General features: G+C 30.5%; 1 protein-coding gene across 1 annotated transcript; it reads left to right on the forward strand.

The window, feature by feature from the left end:
- Positions 1-1,892: 1,892 nt before the first annotated feature.
- LOC107455146 (uncharacterized PE-PGRS family protein PE_PGRS46-like) lies at positions 1,893-15,744 on the forward strand. Its single transcript, XM_016072613.4, has 7 exons — positions 1,893-1,964; positions 9,016-9,201; positions 9,283-9,568; positions 10,266-10,460; positions 12,245-12,427; positions 13,724-13,912; positions 14,648-15,744. Exons 1-7 carry the CDS (start codon positions 1,953-1,955, stop codon positions 14,860-14,862), a joined length of 1,266 nt encoding a protein of 421 aa, XP_015928099.2. The 5' UTR covers positions 1,893-1,952; the 3' UTR covers positions 14,863-15,744.
- Positions 15,745-21,539: the final 5,795 nt, after the last annotated feature.

Here is a 21,539-nt window from a genome sequence, read left to right on the forward strand (position 1 = left end):
ATTAACAATAAAATATGGTTTGATAATATTTGATAAACTTTGGTAAATGTGGTAAAGTTTGGACATTTTATCATGATACCTTAGAGAAATGCATAAAAATCAATTATACATTTAAATTTACTTTTCAGTTTTGAATATTTTACCAAAATGGTGGTAATAAAAACAACAATTATGAAAATCAAAATTCCTGACGCATCGTTACCGTATGAACGGAAAAGTAACAAAATGAAAGGTTTTGCGAAGCCACAATAGGCATTACATATTTCCTAGCGTTGAAAATTTCTTTAAATTCCTGAACTTATTTTTTTAAATAATTCTTAACCGAGTTTTAATTAAATTAAACCGATTATTTAATTCTTATTACATTTTATAAGAGCGAGTATAAAATATTTTATCCTTTTCTTAATCTTCAATACAACGGCTAACGTTTTATTTCGATACTAATGTAAGACTCTCTCCCATGAAGATTTCTTCCCACGTTCTTAACTGTCTGTTGAGAACAATTTAATCACTTTTTATATTGGCTTCTGTTTAGATTAGTTTTGGGGAACTTGTTTCCCATATCCTATCCTTACTAATAATATTATTAAAATTTATTATTATTTATTATTACATTTATTATTTATTTATTATTATTAAAATTTATTATTATTTATTTATNATAGCTTTCTGTCGGATGGTTTAGGAGTCTATAGAGGACAGACAGACAGACACACATTCACTTTTATATATATAGATTTATTATTATTAAAATTTATTATTATTTATTTATTATTATTTATTTATTATTATGGATAAAATATAATTTTGCATCTCGAGCTCTACAAATACTAAATGAAAGTTTTATTATAATTATGATCCAGTTTTCTTTTTCAACTGTCACTTTCATTATCTTGTTTTCATCACAATTTTCAATTAGTCAACCATACCCTCTAGCTCCAACCACACCTAATTTCGTCATTATAGGTTTAAATACCGTATATTTCGGTTTTATTAATCAAGAGTATGTGGGTTTTTTCCGGAAATATCACTACTACTCTACACGGTAATTTTTCCAGAATGTTTTTCTTCGTGAATGGACACCGAAAATCCCCAGTTGTCACAAAGGTTATAGATTTTCCTACTAAATAATGTTTTTCCTGAAAACAACTTATTTTATTGAAGAATGAAAGTGTGTTTATTTTTTTAAGAAAAAAAGAAAGGTAATTACACAGAATTAGAAGTGTAATTCTTTTCAATAAAGTCTTAAAATTATTCAAGTTTCCAAGGTTTTAAATTCATAATCATTGGTTAGAAAACTAATTTTCAACACAATATTTTCTAATATAAATCATGATTGATAATTACTAAGGCCGAAAAGATCTTTTCCAGGTTTTGAGGTCATGTTTATATCCAAAAGAACTTAGATTTTAAATCAGCTTAAAATATATGATTTACTAAAATGATTCGTTTTGAATAGTATAAATTAATAAATATTCAATCAATAGATGACCTCCGTTTTAAATGTTTTGTGAAGTTGTGATTCAATTGTTTTCTGCTATTAATTTTGATTGCAGTCATAGAAATTAGTATGACGAAGGCTCACAAAAAAACGCTATTTTACTATTCATAAACAAATGATTTCAAGTTTTTCATAACTTCACCTACTTACGTAAATTGTCTTTTTGACTTTTAAAAAGATGAGCTCCTTTTTTTCTCTCTTTTTAATATTATTCGGAGATATATTCTAATAAAGTAACTGTGGCGTCTTGTAATTTTGAAAAAAAAAGTTCGTTGCTTTATTGCAGTTCAAAAATTGAAACTGCCACGTGTTCTTTATTCTTTAACAACATTTAGTTGGAAAAGAGTATAAAAGCGCACATGCATTTCGAAAGTTTCACAAACTGGAGGACCAGAGCACAAATTCTTCTGTATTTTAATATCCAGTTTCATCTATAAGGATTAAGAGAAAAATGCTGTTGCAGGTAAGAGATGAATTTTTCATATCCATTTTGTCTAAAGTTTAGTTTTTAAAAAATTTAATTTTCAATTGTTAAAATAAATATTATTTCAATTTTCCTTTGAGAATTACATAATTTTACATTAAACTAATTTTACGACAAATATTTTTTGATGATACATGTATATGAAAATGAAACATATTTTTAATTATCGATTTTTATTTTTATAAAACTGATGATCTGCATTTTAGGAAGTATTATTATTGTCATAATACTGACTAATATATATTATTTTTGACGAAGAAACTTTAAATATGAGGAACTTCATTTCAAACAAAAACAATATCAAGCACAGAGCGTGCTTGAAATTATTGATTTTTGTTACTTATATGCTTATTTTAAACCGGACAATAAACTATATGGATTTTTGGTTATTTAATTAACCATAATTTTGTTTTATTTTTTTTAATATGACAAATATTCTTATTAACTTCTCAAATAATTGTGCCATTTATTTAAGAAAAATTTGAAATATTTATAAATATTTCATTTATTATTGACAATGACATACAACCACTCAAATTTTAAACTTATGTAGAAATTAAACAATTTAAATAAAGAAGTAGGAAAAGTATAATTAAAACTAGAATTATGATTATTTTAACATCTAAGTATATTAGATCATACTAAGATCACTAGTGCAGATAAACATATGTATATTTAATTTACCAGGAAGCTAAAGCCCTCAGTTCACCTCCACTTAGTGACTCCCATGATTGCCTCGCAATAATTGTTGTTCTTCAGCGTAGAAAATTACAGATAAAATTACGGTGCACAGCAAAGAGAGTAAAGTCTCCATAAAATCCCTTTTTTGAAATAAAAACACTATATATATATANTAGGGCGTATCGAAAAAATCGAAATTTCTTAGATCTTTCTGCGGTAGTGCGGAAAAGATGTGAATTCCTATTATTAAAAAATGAGCGGAATCTTAAAACTCTGGGTTGATATCTTCTGTTGCCTCAATGGGCCTAAAGCTCCAAAAATTGGACTAAAAATGATTAAATTACAAAAAATAATACATAACCACAGATTTCTTTGATCGGTTTGAGGTAGCACTTAAAAGTTACAATATTTAAAAAACAACAACTATAAAAAATTTTAGAATTACAGATTAATATCTTCTGCCGCCTCATCGCCATCTAATTTTGAAAATTTCGACGCATTTTGGTACTTTTCTGTATAACTGTTTACTGCTTGCACAATCGAGACAGACTGGATTTGGCTCTCTGCCAAAAAAAGTATAACAACCTTATTTTGAACCTTATTTCGAACCCTATTTTGACAGTTCTTGTCAGTATCCAACAAAGCCACGGCTGCCATAGCATGGAGTGTTGTGAAAGATTTGGGTTTAATATCGGAATCAGATACCAGCCTCGTTAGGGACAAAAATAAAATGTGGAGGGAAAAATCGAGAATTTACGAAGAAATTGTCTCAAAATCAAATGAAAATTGTTCCACTATATATATGGCTTTTATTTTGATGGACAACATGACAAAACTTTAACATCAGAAACACACGAGGGCAAGCAGTTCCAAAGATCAATTGTAAAAGCTCATTACTGTATTCTATCAGAGCCTGATTCTACGTACATGGGACATGTTACGCCTGTAAGTGGATCTAGTCTTCATATATCTAATAGCATTTACGAATATGTAACAGGTGATTTATTGGATGATTTTAGTAACCTTTTTGTTCTCGGGTGTGACGGCACTGTAGTGAACACAGAAGTGTTTAATGGTGTAATTCGCAGGCTTGAATTGAAACTTCACAGACCAGTACAATGGATTATCTGTTTACTTCATTTCAATGAGTTGCCATTACGACACCTATTTGAGTCCATTGACGGCAAGTCATCTGGCCCCACATCTTACACCGGAGACATTGGACGGAACCTCAAAGGATGCGAAAATCTTTCAATTGTTGCTTTTAATAGCATTGAATGCGAGATGGCAGATATTGATCCCACCACTCTCAGTTCAGATCAGAAATACTTTAAACATTTGCACCGCCATTAGTTCTGGCGTTTGATGTTCAGATCTAGCTAACCAGGAACATTGAATTTGGCTCACTGGCTAACAACTGCTAATCGAATACTGAGGTATATCTACATAAGGTATAAGGTATATCTATATGAGGTATATCTACATATCTATTGATATATATATATATATACATTAGACCCATCAAACAAGTTGCTAACTTTAGTTGCATTCATTCTAAGAGTCTACACACCCTCATGGTTCCAAATAAAGATTCATCATTCCATAAAAGACGGTACTAGACACCTGTGGCATTTCCTCAGTTCCTCTCGCTACATGTCTGAAAAGTATCGTGACGTAATCGAAACCATTATTTCTCGCAACGCTTACTTTGCAGCTCCAGAAAACATTCTTTTGGTCATGTTAACGGATGAGAGATGCCATAGTAGGACCCTTGCAGTTCGGTGGATTATTGAGGCAAAGGAAGTTAGCCCAGAAGGAAATTATGTTCGCAGATTCGTTATTCCTGCTCTTAACTTTGAAGCAGCAGACTATGTAGATCTCATTGACTGGCAAGCTTGTTATGTGACATCACCTCCCGTTCTCAGAGAGATCAGTTCTAAAGAACTTCTGAAGATGATAAAGAACGGTATGCCAATGGACTGCTGGAACTTAATTAAATTTCCTTCACACACACAAGCAGTGGAGCGGATTGTGAAACTAGTTACTGCAGCTTNATGAATCGTATCGTTGCATTTCCTTTTTTGAAGGCCTTTCTTCTTCCCACTCCTGCCGCCTGGCCGGTCTCTTACCCCGGAAAAACTTAAGGACGTCTTCTTGAGAGCACTTTTGTCAAGCGACTTGGTCAACTGATCCTTGTATGGTGATCCGGTGATGAGGCTGGACCTTGCTGCTTTGCGTCCACGAATAGTGGTTCTCTTCTAAAGGATTTTCACATGGTTATCTCTGGACAAGTCAATGACATCTGGATTTCGAACTTGGCTATAATGACCATCTAAGATGAGTAGAACAGTCCTTAGTTCAGTAGGACATGTTTTCTCAATGAAGTGAGTGAAACATTCGGAAAACAAATTGTTTTGAACTCATCCTGATTGATGTACTCCACCTGATTGATGTACTGAATTGCACCATCCTCTCATTAGAGCTTGGGTCATGTTTGTTCTGGGTCTTGCTGTTTTTCCGTAAAAATTTACTGAAAATTTTTTTGTTGTTTAAAAAGAAGTGGTGTAATTATGAGAACCCATTAAATGGGGGCCCATATTTACACCAATCCCACTTAAGAAAGATAGCCGCTATCACATGCAGCCTAAAAGCATGCATGACTGAAGGTGTGCTTCAAAAAGTTGCTTTAAATCTCCGCTTTCCGGATATCACTGTGATATTATTTTTAACTAAACATAAATACATGAAAAGAAAACGATTTCACATGCCTCTCAAAAATTTGCAGTCCAGAATAAACACCAATTTGAAGAATAACTCACGCTGTATCCACACTACTTGAAAGAATGGTTCAAACTGTTCTATACTATCTTATATTAGCAAATAGCGCCATCTACAGCCCCCGCCGCTAGTCTTCAGTATCTCCCATAGACACTAGGGAGGGGTGCCCATATTTACACCTGTGCCCCTTTTTACACCTTCTCCTCTATATATACTATATATTAATGGTGGTACCGAGCAAATTTAAGGCAGAGGGTGCGTTTCTTGTTTTCCAGTGGCGCCATCTATGGCCAAGAATTCGACTTCGGCCACACACACGTCACTGCCCGTTTATAGGGTGAACCCATTCATACATCCAATCATTCATCTACAGATCGTAATTTTGACCCGAATCAGAGAACGATCGATCTCCAATCCAGTACCCCCAGAGGTTTGATTTGTTATGGGAACATGGAGGACTTTGCGACTCGACAGATTCAATGTGCAACAGTCACCATTTACTAAACGGGGAGCCTTCGACCGGCGGGGTTCGAACCCACGAACTCTCGGACATGGGCAGAGCACCCTACCGACCAGGCTATCCCTGCACATGAAAATTCTAACAATGTGTAAGAAAATTACCCCAATCAAGCATAATTAACAGGATGAATAAATTTAATTCATTAAACCTAATTTAAATGATTATAAATTTGGTTTAATAAATCATATACAGCTGGTTATTTTACAATAATTTTAAAGAGACACTTTCAACAGTGTGATATTACAAATACCACAATTAATTACCAGAATTATAAATTTTAGCAATTTTTAAAATTAAAGGTATATTGTTATAACAATAATTAATGAGTTCTCTACCGTAAATTAATATTTTCGCACAGTAAACAGGCTGACAAATTAAGCACAATTTTTGCATGCAACCACAATGTGCATGAAGCTGATCGTTAAGATCTTAATCATTTAATAAATCGTTTTACCTGTATGGTAATTTGCATCATAAATACTAATTGTAAAGTAGTTAATAAGCTTAAGACACCAATTCAAATAAGTTTATCTTAAAATGGTACCGTAATGACGTAATTTCATAGAACTACGTAATAATAACGAAACAACTCTTTTTGTTTTAAGCTCTCGATTTAGAAAACAATAAAAGGCAAAAACGTAATAATACAGTAAGATGAATAAATATTACAGCCTTTAAACTAGGGATGCAGAAGTATTTTATATCCCTAAAACAATATCTTAATGACTGTTATTAATTCAATGCTGATGAAAACCAAACAAATGTGGATAGCTGGACTCTACCGTGTAAAACTCCGGCCAATTAGACTGTATGAACAACAGTGGAAAACTGCGTCAGACTATTTAATAAAATGTATTAATCATGTGATAAATTAGTCAGATAACAGTATGAAACAATTTTATTTTTGTTTCATGGTGAGAAATAAGGATGCAACTAAAATCTGTTCATCACGCGACTGTTAATGATGTATTCATAAATATTTTAATTTAATTTAAATATTTAAAACGTTAAAGCATGTTCTCCAAACGTCTGTTATAAATATAGGAAACATCATATATTCATAAATAAGTTCATTTGACTTAAATGTTGAAGTCTTTAAGATATGTTTATTTCTCAAAAAACTATCTAATGATCAGAGCTTTACGTTCTAAAACTCAATTTTAACAATTAGAGAGGAAATAAAGTTTTTGATAAAGAATTTAATAAAGATGTTCAGGTTTTCTAAATAATTGGAAATAATGATTTTTAAGATTAATTTATTATTTTTATTTATTTTTTCATAAAAGACGAACAAAAATTTTAATTGTAAGGTATACAAATTTTTCAATCATTCTATTGAATGTAGTTTTGTGTGTCTAAATATCAAATTGGAATGAAATGCGACAAGAAGCTCTTAAGAAATCTAATTTCAAATCTCCAACTTTTTTAAATATCGATTTCTTATGAACTATCCTACCAATTCTGCTAGCATTCTAAATTTTGCTATGTAAAACTACATTCTTCAAAATGATGTAAAAAATTGTCTACCTTATAATTCAAAAGTGTTCAGACTATTAATAAATAAAATAATAAATATGTATTAAACGCTAATTTTTGCATGGAATTATCTTCGAATAAATTAACTTTATAATTAAAAGCAAAAATCCTTAAATTCCCTTTAAAAAATATCTCGAGATATGGCAAAACATGCAAAAAGTAAAATTAATATTAAGGTGTCCAAATTTTGGACTGTTCTCCTGACAAAACTATTAGGATCATATTTCTCAGATTACGGCTACCCTCTCATTTCGGGTGTTAAAAATCCAAATCTTTAAAAAAAGATGTATGATTATTTACGTACGTTTTTGAGCCTGATTTCTACCCTTTGGCTACTTAAAATAATGTTTGCATTAATTAGATTCCCGGTTAAATAACCTTAATTCTGATTAATGAAACCGAAGTATAACAGTATTTTTATCATTTAGTTGGAAATTTTTAAGCTCGTTCAAAAATATTGAAGTTATTACCACACTTTTAATAAAATGTATAAAACTGAAAAATAAATTTAACCGAATAAATTATTTTTATGCCATGAACTAAGTTATTATGACAAAATTATACAATTTTACACCATTTACCAAATTATAATTTTAAATTAAAACAATATTTTGTTAATTGTACCAAAAACCGAAGCACTTCGCTAAAAATTACCAAGCTTTTTAGTATTTCCATGGAGCCAAAAACCCCATAAAATGTAGTATATTCTAGTAGTTTTTACCATACTTTCTACTTATTGCCCAAAATCAGAAGAGAAATTAATTTTAAAAGAAATTATTATTGTTATTTTTTTTAATAACGTTGCAATGCCTTGTATATTTTAAGAAAACATTTCAGTATCTACCACTTTTCCTTTAATTTTATGCAACGTGTATTTTTGATGCGACAAAAATTAACAACAGTACCTACTTTTTAGCGGTACCTATCATCACTATCAATGGTATCAACAGAGGTATCATGAGGCATGTCAACATTATTTTTTTATAAATTAAAGAAAATAAAAATAATAAAAGTTTTGCAACGAGTAATTTTTTTTTGTCAAAATCATTTAAATGAGAGGTTTTGAGTTAAGCCGTGGTGACTCAGGTGAAAGAGCACTCGCCTCCGAATCAAATGAACCAGGTTTGAATCCCGACGATGGCTAGTCGAAGCGAATTCTGCACCCGGCTAGCATAATCTACAGTACTAACGTAAAGTATTCTCAATGATAGACGGATTGTGGGTTAGAGTTCTCTTACCGTCAGGCTAACCATGGGATATTTTCATAGTTTTTTCTCTATGAAACGCAAATGTAGTATAGTTAAACCTAAAAGTTCTCTACGAAAGCTAATTTCCCCCTATACCTGATCTAGGAATTCACTCGTTTTCTGGATAAGGATAAAATTTCTAGACGGAATTGAACATCGGTAGACGTGAACTCAAAATTGGGTCGACTGTTCAACGATGGATAAAAAAAATGGATTGCTTTGTGATTATGAAAATTTGGTATTTAACTTAAAAATTTAACTCTTTCAGATCGTCAGCGTTGCCATTGGCTTATTTTGTGCAGTAAATAGCTATGTAATCAGCCCAACTGGATCTGAATGCTTTAGTGGAAGTATGGGAGAATCTGGAGGAAGTATGAGTGATTATGAAGGAGGCATGAGCGGAACGGGAGGTTACAGAGGAAAAGCAGGAAGTTATGGATATGGAGGAGAAATGGTAAAATAATTATAAAATGATTCGAAATCTAATTTGATGTCAAGAGATATGTCTGTAGCATTAATTTTTTGGTGTTATTAGTCTAAGCCTAAACCATACAGCTTCAACTACCAAGCCAATGGCATGGGTGCAAACAGTTTTAGAACTGAACAGGGAGATTCAAGCGGGAATGTTCAAGGATCCTATGGATACACTGATGCTCAAGGATTGTACAGACAAGTACAGTACACGGCCGGCGCAGATGGATTCCGAGCTTCAGTGAAGACCAATGAACCAGGTACAGACAGTAAACCAGAAAGTCCAGCTGATGTGAGAATGATGGCCGAACCAGCACCCGCAGGAATACGAGAAAAATACACTAGACGAGGTAATACAAATGGCGATTTTGGTTGAAATTATTATTATTTAAAGCAAAATTAAAACTTTTCAATTGCTAAAAGCACTTATTTTATTTAAAAATTTTGGCTTCTGAATTATTTTATTATAGTTTATTAGATATAACAGTTAAATACTAACTGAAGTTATTGCATCAAGGTAAAGTTTAAGGGGAAAATTTTGCTTATTCTCAATAAATAGTTTTCCAATGAACCGGGTACAAACAGTAATCCAGAAATCCTTCCTGATGTGAATATGTGGCCGAACCAGCATCAGCATCAGGAACACTAGAAAACTACTCAAGACGAGGTAATGAAAATGTCAGTTTTGGCTAAAGTTATTATTACTTGAAATAAAATAAACTTCTTCGATTGCTGAAAGAAATTACTTTTTTTTTAAAAAATAAAAGTTATTGCATAGTGAAACAATTGCCTTAAGGGGATGTTTATGGGTGAAATTTTGTTTATAAGATCGTTACTTTTTAACAATACTCGTAGTTAATTATTCTTAGACTTACAGTAAGTAAATTGTTCATCAAGAATTTAAACATGTTGTCAGATAGAAACCCTTAATGAATCAATTAAAATATTTTATTTAGTTTCAGAGAAAATTTGCATCAGGTTTTATTTATATAATAATTGATTATGCAAAATTGTTCATCAATAAGCCATTTACTTTTATTATTCCAGCTGAATCTTTTACTTATGAAGGAAACGTAGGTGAACTGAGACAACATGGGGGAAGGGGAAGTGGTGATCTAGGAGGTGAAATTGGAGTATATGGTGGAATCGGTGAAGGACTGGGTGGACATGGTGGCATAGGAGGAGTTGTTGGTGACTCATTCAGTCTACCAGCAGGAATCAGTCTCAGTGGATTAGGAAAAAGTATTCACTTATCTGCACATTTAATTAAGATCGTTATTCATAATCCTCTTATTCAATCTTTTTATTTTTAATTTTTAGCTACTTTAATATAGTTATGTGGTATACATATTTAAATATTGGCAATTATATGAAAATCACGAAAGTAGAATCAGACATCGTGCAAAAACATATAAAAATGAACACACAAATCACGCAATTTATTCACATTTTGTAAAATGTTATTACTTTCCTGGTCATCGTAAGAAAGTCCACAAAAAAAGGAAAATTGAAATCACACGACAAACAAATTGACAAAAGTGCACAAAACGTTAAAAATGAATAAATAAAAAAAATGAGAGGATTAAAAATTAATATCTTATTTAAAAGGCAGAAAATGTAAAGAAAATAAGAGGGGTTGTTTAAAGTAAAACAAATAAATAAACGTAACTATTTTAATTACAAACGATTCTGCAAAAATACTCTTTCTAATATTCACTCAAAATTTTTTTGAAACTGAATAAAAGACGATTCATTTTGGAACTGTTTAAAGAATGAACTATTCTATAGCACTTTTAATTAGTGAAACATTTTAAAAGAAGTGGGTATGGGTAAGCAAGTTTTTCTTCAAACTTTAGTCTGTAAACAAATTTTTATGTAAAAGGAAATGAAGATACAAAAATTGAGAATTCTTTCTGACACAAATAGAATTGAAACACGTTTCTTCATAATCAGTGCTATAAATATATCGGTTGGAAAAGAAAACCTTTTTTTTCTACATTCTCGGTTTTAATATACTTCCAAAAAATATTAATTTTCTCTCCAAATATAGTAATTTTTTACATAAAATAATTTTTGAAGCTAAACAGCTGTATCATTAATTTAAATTTAAACAATTTTATACACTAAGTTTCTAACGGAAAAAATCCTTAAGATCCCTATTTTGGCTTATTAGTGATTTCGTCTAGTTGGTAGTTCCTTTAATTAATTGTTTAATAGGTTTCAGCTAATCATTTGAAAACTCACATTTTTTAGTTGTCAAAAATGTTTAATTATTCCGCACTTTAAATATATTCATCAGCTGATCCTTTCAACATTTTTTCATTTAATAATTTTAAAATTTTAGTTATTTCAATTTTTTTTACTATAAATACAAGAATTTACTCATGTTGTCGATTAGAGATACTTAATTAAATTTGAATCAAATGAAATATTTAATTGAATTTCAGTGAAATTTTTAATCAGGTTTAATTATATATTTATACACAGGTGTAAGAAATTAAGAGAACTTGCAGACTTGGTTGATTATCTCTAGACCCATTTTAAAGAAATTTGATATCTACATACATTGATAGAATACAAAACAAATAGCCATTCAACAATTGTAATGCACACACGTCATCGTGCATAACACTCGTTGGGTTTGGAAGGTATGAAATTGCCACAGGACAATTCAAGCCAAATTCCACAGATAATAATAAACTGCCTTATTTCAAGTATGAAATCACGCAGCAAGGCTTGTATATCTGTAATCCTTTTTTTTTATTTTTTTATTCTTAAACCGCTGTTTCATACCTTCCAACTCCAACGAGGGAAACGCGCGATCATGCGTGTTTATTACAATTGTTGAATGGTTTGTTTTGCATTGTATCAATGTATGTATACATATCAAATTTCATTAAAATCAACCCAGTAGTTATAGAGATAATCGACCCAGTCTGCAAATTCTCTTAATTTCTTACAACAGTGTATTATTGCTGATCTTGTGAAATTTTCCATCAGTAAGGCTCGGAATTTTATTTTTCTAGCTGGATCAGCAGATCAGAGTGGAAATGTTGGTGAAATGAGAGGGTATGGTGAAATGGGTGATCTGAGAAGTGGAATGGGAAGCTATGGTGGAATCGGAGAAGGAATGAGTGATGGACACGGGATAGCAGACGGTGGGTCATCCAGTCTATCCGCAGGAATTAGTCTCACTGGATCAGAAAAAAGTATTCACTGATATACAATATCTGCACGTTTAATTAATATGGTTATTCATAATCCTCTCATTTTTAGTTTAGGTTGCGTGACATGCATATTTAAATTTTGGCAAACTATTTCAACATCACGAATGTAGTGACACATGTCGAGAAAATATTTCAAAAAATAAATCCAAGTCGCATCCTCTATCCGCAATTGGTATAAAATTCTTAATCTCATCTCATGTATTCCAATTCCAAAAAAAAAAGCTAAAATAAGACGTCGAACGCAATAGCAAACGTGCTCGAAATGTAAGCTCGAAATGTAATCTCTAAATTAATATCTGAATTAAAAATGCAAAAATGGTTAAGAAAATAAGGATTAACGTAAAAATTTGAATAACAATCGATTCTGTAACTAACCTGTCTATATTTTCTCACAAAATTTGTTGAGTGTGAATGGAAGAAGATTCATATAGATACTGTTCGTAAAATGAGTACTTTTAGAGAAAAATTTGAAAGTATGTAGATATGCATAAACAAGATTTATTTCATAGATGTTAATATATTTAAAAAAAAAATTATGTGAAAGCAAATTAAAGTTCAAAAATAGAGATCGCATTCTGAGAGAAACAGAATTAAAAAAAACATTTCCTCATCATCAATGCAATAAAAATTTCGTAGGAAAATAAAACCTTTTTTTTAAAAAAAGAAAAATAAAAGTTAAAAGAAAAGAAGACAAAAATAGAGAATGCTTTCTTTAACAAGTAAAGTTACGTTTTTTTATAATCAATGTTATAAATATTTCCATTGGAAAATAAATCTTTTTTTCTCCGCATTCCCAGTTTTAATGTACTTCCAAAAAATAATTAAATATTCCTGCAAATGTAGTTCTTTCTTACTTTGAATAATTTTTGGAGCTGAAGAACTGTTTCATAAATTAAAATTTAAGTAATTTTTTACACAAAGTTACTGTGGGGAAAAATTTCCTTAGTTTAAGTTTAATAATCATTTGAAAATGTAAATTTCTTAATTATTGGAAATGTTAAATCATTTGATAATATAGATGTTTTCATCAGTCGTCCTTTTCAATTTCTTTATCATTTAATTATTTCTAAATTTCAATTATTTCTAAATTTTAATTATTTGTTCATTTAGAATTTCTTACAATAAATCATACAAGAATTTATAAATGTTGCCGATTAAAAAAAGTTCATGAATTGATTAAAATATTTATTGGGGTTTCAGATGAATTTTTATCAGGTTTATTATTTACTGACTTTGTGAAATTTTCCATCAACAAGTCATTGACTTTTATTTTTTCAGCTGGATCCAGAGATCAGGGAGGAATTGTTGGTGAACTGAGAGGACTTGGAATCAGTAAACTGGTGGAATATAGTGGTCTAGGAGGTGGAATTAGGGGAAGCGGAATGGATCAGCATGGTAACATGGGAGTGGTTGGAGACGGCTCATCCAGTCTATTCACAGGAATGAGTCGCAGTGGATCAGAAAAAAGTATTCACTGATGCACAATGTCTGCACATTTAATTAACATTTTTATTCATAATATTCTTTTTTAATCTACCTATTTTTAGCTTTTAGCTACTTTTATTTAGATCACCTGGCATATATATTTAAATATTGACAAACCATTTGAATAACATTAAATTCGTGGCAGACATCGAGGAAAAACATATAAAAAGGAATCCAAGTCACATAATTAATCTACATATGATAAAATATTACTACTCTCATCTGAATAATTCTTATTCCAAAAACGCAAATTAAAATCTTATTACTAATACATAAGCTAACGTGGGTGAAATGTTATATAAAATAAGTAAATAAATAAAAATAATTGAAGTAAAAAGTAATATCTGATCTAAAATCCACAAAAGATGAAACAAATAAGAAGGATTATTTGAAGTGAAACAATAAATGAAACATTTTTAATAACAAACGATTCTGTGACTATCGCTTTCTAATTTTCATTAGAAATTTGTTGAGTCTGAATGAAAGAATATTGTGAAATGAACTATTCAATAGCACTTTTAATTCGTGAAAATTCTTAAAGCAAATATATAAGTGTAAGCAAAGTTTTTTTTTTTTACAAATTTTGATATATAAAAAAATTTTAAAGAAATTTTTCAGAAAAGGAGTTTCAAAGAAAATTTTTATCAGGTTTTATTTATATAGTTACTGATCATAGGAAATTATCAATCAATAAATTATTTACTTATATTTTTCTAGCTGGAGCTCGAGGATATGGAGGAAACGTTTATAGAATAAGAGAGCATGGTGGCACTGGAATAGATGAATATGGTGGTCTGGAAGATGGAATTCGGGGAAATAGTGGAATAGGATTACGAATGGGTAGACATGGTGACATGGGAGGAATTAGTGGTGACTCATCCAGTCTATTCGCAGAAATCAGTCGCAGTGAATCAGGAAAAAGTATTCTCTGATGTGTACAATATTTGCATATTTAATTAATATCGTTATTCATATTCCTCTTATTTAATCCTCTTTAGCTACTTTCATTTAGATAATGTGAGATGATTATATGCTAATAAAATTAATAAGATTGGAATGTAAAATTAATTTAGAAAAAAAAATTTAAATTATCTGTTTGCATATTTTAAAATATATTTGGATAAAACAGCTTTTTTAAGGAAAGGAAACTTTCTAAAATCCTTCATAAAAAATATTTTTAAATATGGTGATCAATTCACTTGTTCGTCTTATTTGTTTTCCTTTTCTTTAAAAAACATATTTATAAATTTTCTGACAAAAAGTGTTTTAATTCTGTTCATAATTTTCTTATTTAATCCTCTTTAGCTACTTTCATTTGGGACATGTGAGATGATTATATGTTAATAAAATTACTTAGTTAGGAATGTAAAATTAATTTCGGAAAATTTGGCAAATTATCGGCATGCGTATTTTAAAATATACTTGGATAAAACAGCTTTTTTCAGAAAAAGAAACTTTCTAAAATCCTTCATAAAAGAAATTATTTTTAGATATGGTGATCAGTTCACTTGTATGACTTATTTAGTTTCATTTTTCTTAAAAAACATATTTATGAATTTTATGACTAAGAGTGTTTTTATATTCTATAAATAAAAGTGATTATAATTTTGAAATTAATAAACATTTTTTATTGGTGGTTTCTTCTTACTTTGTTTTTTTTTCATCACTAGCTGTTTGTGTATGGGTACAAAGTGAAAATTTTGCGGTTTTAAGGTGTGGATTGTGGTTGTTTTAAAATGTCGGTTGCGTCTATGTGTGTTTGCTCTGTTGTGTTCAGTTGTCAACATAATTTGCTTTTGTATTTCCATATTTATCTCTACTTGTATTTTTCAAAAATTCTGTTTTATTAAAATGTCATTTGAAAATACATGTGTCCTAGTTACTTTTCTTGCAAAAAAAATTTCATTTTTAAATTAAAAAATGGAAAAATGGACATTCAAGACAGATAAGTTATATTTTAAAACAATCATATTTTATTCAACTCATTGCTGTTAAATGAATAAACCTAGAGTTTAACAAATAAAAAACATAAGTGCGAATAGTTAAAATATCAAATCAGTTTATTTACTTCGCTACACTGTTCCAAAGAAAAGAATCACGAAAAATAGCAAAAATAAGACGCAGAAAGTACTTTTCACTGTTTATTTGCAAGAAGCTCCTTAAGTTCTTATACAGTAATGATGTCCTGAAATTTAAAAAATAGTATCTAATTTATATGACTTAAACTATTTGAAATTTATACAATTATATTTGATTTTAAAAAAATGCAGGAAATTTCATTTGATGTAAAAATAAATAGTGAATAGTAAAAAAAGGACCGAATTTTTTAAATATTTTCTGAAAAAAATTTAGTTTCTACTCCAACGCTTGAGTTTCAAAATGACGTATTGTGATCAATATCGATTCAAGACATATCACACTATAAAAATATTTACACCATTTTGAGTTTACGACTTCTAATGTTCAACTTCTCGAATTATATTTTATTTATACCCATCGTTGAACAGCTGACCCAGCTTTGGGTTTACGACTGCTAATGTTTAACTGCACAAATTATATTTTATTTATAACCATCGTTGAACAGCTACCCCAGCCTTGGGTTTACGACTACTAATGTTTAACTCCACAAGTTATATTTTATTTATAACCATCGTTGAACAGCTGACCCAGCTTTGGGTTTACGACTGCTAATGCTTAACTCCGCAAATTATATTTTATTTATCACCATCGTTGAACAGCTGACCCAGCTTTGGGTTTACGACTGCTAATCAAATTGGGAGTCAAAGCTTAATCCCGTCCCGTCCCCGTCAGGGGTCATCCGGAGAATATTGTAGACTCTACGTACACGCACGTGACCTCTCAGTAAAAAAAAAAAAGAAGATTCAAAAAGGCAGGTTTGCAACTACTAATGTTCAACTCTGTAGAATTGTAATTTTGAATCCAATCCAGGAAAAAAGGGAACAAGGATCAAGTATTGGGTGAAATTTACCTTCGTGAAGGACTTTTTGATGGAACTAACCCGCATTTGCGTTACATAGAGAGCAAAACTATGAAAACCTTCCATGGTTATCCTAATGGCATGGGGACTTTAACCCATGATTTTTCTAATACTAAGAATATTTCAAGTCAGCACTGTAGTCAGTGCAAGTCGGATGCAGAATTCGTATCGACCAGTCGATGCTGGAATTCGAACCCGGTTCACCTCATTGGAAGGCGCCATCCCCTGACCAATCACAGCTCACATTTTAAAGGTATGACTAAACAATAGATATAAATTTTAGAGACCTAATGTTACCGAATATACAAAGTCTACAAACTCTCTTTCGTAGATCCGAAAAGGATAATATTTTTAAAAGAGTTAACTTTAATGGCAAATAAACCCTCATTCTTTTGTCATTATTTTGCTTAAGTTGTAAAGCATTCTTAAGCAAAAGATTTGACTTGTTGGACCAGTGAATCTCAGGTTACTTTATTTGACAATACCATGAACTAACCACGTTTGGCACATCATATGTAACATCAGAGTATCTGATTCACTTTCTTATGTCACAGTGGCTAAGGACCTGAGCTTTCATTAAACCGAAGTTCTATCCTGAATATCAATTCGAATCCCACATAAATTTAGATCGATAGGTTCTAGTTATAATGTTGCCTTGGATGATTTATGTCGTTTACCTCGAATTTGAAGAGCCTTAACCTCCATGTCTCCCTTAGGCGAAAACTGACTGTTGAGATAGTGCGTCACTTTTAAAAGATTCACTTTAGTTATGTTTTACTATAAGCTTTCTGTTAAACAAATATTCAGTTATGTTTTAATGCGAACATTCAATACAATTTAAATTGCAAACCTTCTCTAAGACACCCGATTTTTATTTTTATTTTTTACGTATATGATAATAAGAGGGTTGTTTTTTAAGTAAGAACGATTTTGTTGTGTACACTAATAGGTGCCGCGTCCTTGTGTCTTGTCCCGGCATTCCTAGGGAGCAACTGTGCTCTGTTGCAGCTGTCTAAATAAGCTGTACGGTCAGTTCTGTGTCTTTAAATTGTTCAAATTTAAGAAATCGTCAGCCACAAATTGTTCAAATTTAATTGGTCAAATAAATATTTAATTGTAACAAATTGTTCAAATTTGACAAATACACACGAGAAGCGGTTTGTTATCAGTTTTTAGTCAGCAAAAACCCTGTTTGCTGCATGCATTCACTGGCCGACTTGTGAAGTTACGATTTGTGAAGTAGAAAAATTCCCTGCCATGCTGACAGAGAATTTTGCAACTCCATGACAATGTCTCTCTCCGCAGCTGAGATTCCAGCTTTATTAGACTCTTTTGGTTGGGAAGTTTTGGACCACCCCTCCTTACAGCCCAGACCTTGCATTGAGTGATTTTCATCTTTACCTATATTTCAAACATCATTTTGGCGCCAATCACTACAACGATGATGAATACTTGGCCTCCAAATTAACGGAGCAGGCGTCAATTTTGTGCGAAGAGAATATTCTAAATCTAGTTGCACTATAAGTGCTTAAACAAACTTGGAAATTATGTTGACACATAGAAAATCGTATGTGAAATTTGAAAACTTGGCAAATATGCAGGATAAAAGAGAAACGTATGAAATAAAATTGCAAAAATTACTTTCAGAATAAATAATTACTCTGGAAACATTTTTCGACGTGCTAGTTGGAATACAAACTCATGATTAGAAATAAAAAAATATATATTTAACTATTAAAAAGCTTGAATGACTTCAAGCAAGCTTTAAAAACTAAAGTTGATTAAAGCTTTCAATCCCTAGGGTCTTTCCACATCTAATAAACGTTAAGCTCAGAAGCAGTTTTCTCAAATATTTATTTTCAGTTCTTAAATTTTCTTAAAAATTACTTTTAGAATAAATAATTCTTCTGGAAAAATTTCTTGATATGCTCGTTCAAATAGTAACCCATGGTTATAAATTTAAAAAAAGTACTACATTTAACTATTAAAAGTTTAAAAATAAAAATACTTAAACGACTTCATACAAGCTTTAATAAAGAATGTGGACCCTGGTTAAGCATTTAGATACACGCGCATTTTCTCCTCTTCACGATTAGATGAGATTTTTGGCGCAGAAAACTAAGAACAAAACATTTCAGGTACTGTTAAGTCAAGATTCAGTGAATAAGAACGAAATCTCTGAATGCAGATGCCAAGAAGCAAAAGCTCCATTAGAAAAAAACTCATTAAATTTAAACTGGTGAAAGTAAATTACGTTGAATCTTTGAGTTGAAAGTAGTAATTGGTTTTTGAGTTATTTTTCATCTGTCGTCTTTAAATGAGTTTTGAAACAGTAATAAGGACGGCTGCTTTTAATTCATTGCAAATGCGTTTTTAATGAATGGAGTGAAAAAATTAAGATAATGGAGCTATTTATAATTTAAACCAAAATAAAAAATTTAACCAGACAGATTCGAAAACTTAATTAGGTTTGTTTTGTTTTAGTTGCAAATAAAATGAAAATAAAATTAACTGAGTAGCTTGAAAGCTTGCGTTTTATTTGAATTCCGTTTAGCACTACCATCTTTAAAAGTATCGCATCAGGAATTCTGAAGATCTTTTTTATAAAATTTGCCAGAAAGCTTATAAACTTATCCCAGAAATGAATAATTGATTTATTTTCTGAATCAATAATTTTGATTTTGGTACTTGCGTTTTACGTTTAAAGGTATTTTTGGAAACTTTTTCGCCAAGGAAAATAAAAAAAGTTTTAAAAAAACAGGAGTTTGAAGGCTTTAAATTCAAAGCAAAGTTGCAAATATTTTAATTTTTTTTTAATTATCCAATTTTTGGGAAATTTTTCAACCTAGTTCTAAAAATTTTAAAAAAAATTGAATAAATCTCAATTTTTAATGTTTTTAATTTTACGCAATATAAAATATTTGGTTGAAAAATAATATCTGTGGGCCTAAAAATATCTGTGGGCCTAAAAATGGGCAAATATTTTAAACTTTCAAAAATTTATAAATCTTTTTCTTCTTTTAATCGTCAGTTTTACGAGCTTTTTCAACCTAGAGGAAAATTATGAGAAACAATGAATTAATCTCATTTTTTTCTGTTCTATGAGCTTAAACAATGCTGCCTAGCCTTTTACAAATAGAAAATTCAGTTCACACAAGCTTTACTTTTTTAATAAAACTGTAGATTTTCTTAATTTCGACATTGTGTGCCATTTTCAAATACGTATACATAAATTATAAAAACTAGTATGTTATCTCTATATATTAAGAAAGATTAAGCACCGCATCCACTTGTTTCGGTGTTCAGCTTTACATTTGTTTTGCGGAGCAAAAAAAGACTTAGAAACTTTTTTATCTTTTTTTTATCTTTCTCAAATGAGCTAAATTGACTTTATGGAAAAGCCCTGACTTTTGCGTTATGGTAATAAAAACAACAGAAGTCAAGCTGAAAGCAGATAACTTTGCATTGACATCAAGAGTATGAAACACATCATTTGAAAACTGTCAAAACTGCCGCAAATATTGTACTGGAGAGCGTGTCTTTTATTGGAAGCTCCGTGTAGTTACATCAAATCTGTTGCGAATAAGCCAAATTAATTTGGCATATAATTTTATTTTGATCGACATCTAATGTGAATATGCAGTGAAGGGCTTTCATAAACCATGTTCTGACAGTCACAGAATCAGGGACACAATCAATTATTTCATATGATTTTTTTCTAAAAAATAGAGCCTTTTAAAAAAAAAGAAAAATAAATTTTAAATAGAAATGGAGTTTAAAAATCTGCAGAAATAAAAATAAAATAATAAAAGTGTTACAACGCCGTTTTATGCATCAAATAAGTGAACACTAACATACTATAAAAGCAAACAATATAAAAATCTACTTTGACTAAGCATGTAATTTGTACTTTGTGTACGAAATTATACGAAAAATGTACCTTGATATTATTAGGGAAATAGCAAAAACGTCTTTCTGAAACCGTTAAAATTTATAGTATCACAACATTTAACAATTACATTCATTGTAATTTAAAGACGTCAAAAGAAATATTTTTGATAAAACAAGAATGCATGCCATAGGCTAATTGAATAATCCGGCTCTTTGCAAATACCGCCGACATTTTACTATACGCTAGGCAAATTTGGAAAAAGTGTTCCGTATTCTTTTATCTGCCATACGTGTTTAAACTTGTTACAATCATTCTATGAACCTTTTGTCAAAATAGGAATTTTAATAAGAACAAGATTAATTCAATCAGCTTACGTCATATGCAATTTCACCTTAAATGTCGATTAGTTTGGATATAGCACTATTTCATCATCTGATATAAGAAAAATATAAGTTTGTAATTAAAAATTTAGAGACAAATCACCGAGGGGAATTGCCTTCTATCTAGCAAGACATAAAAGGGACGAGAAACTCACTTAGGAATAAAATTTGGCTACATTAGTAGCATACCATAAAAGTTATTCACCCCTTAAAATAATAAAGCTCAGCAATTCCAAGAAAAACGCGTTTAGAGACTTATACTCATTTATTATGAAAGTTTCCTCTTCGGTAGCGGCACAAAGGTCCTGCGTTAAGATACTAACTTGACATCGAATTCTT

Source organism: Parasteatoda tepidariorum, chromosome 2, assembly GCF_043381705.1.
Source record: "Parasteatoda tepidariorum isolate YZ-2023 chromosome 2, CAS_Ptep_4.0, whole genome shotgun sequence".
Classification (NCBI taxonomy): domain Eukaryota; kingdom Metazoa; phylum Arthropoda; class Arachnida; order Araneae; family Theridiidae; genus Parasteatoda; species Parasteatoda tepidariorum.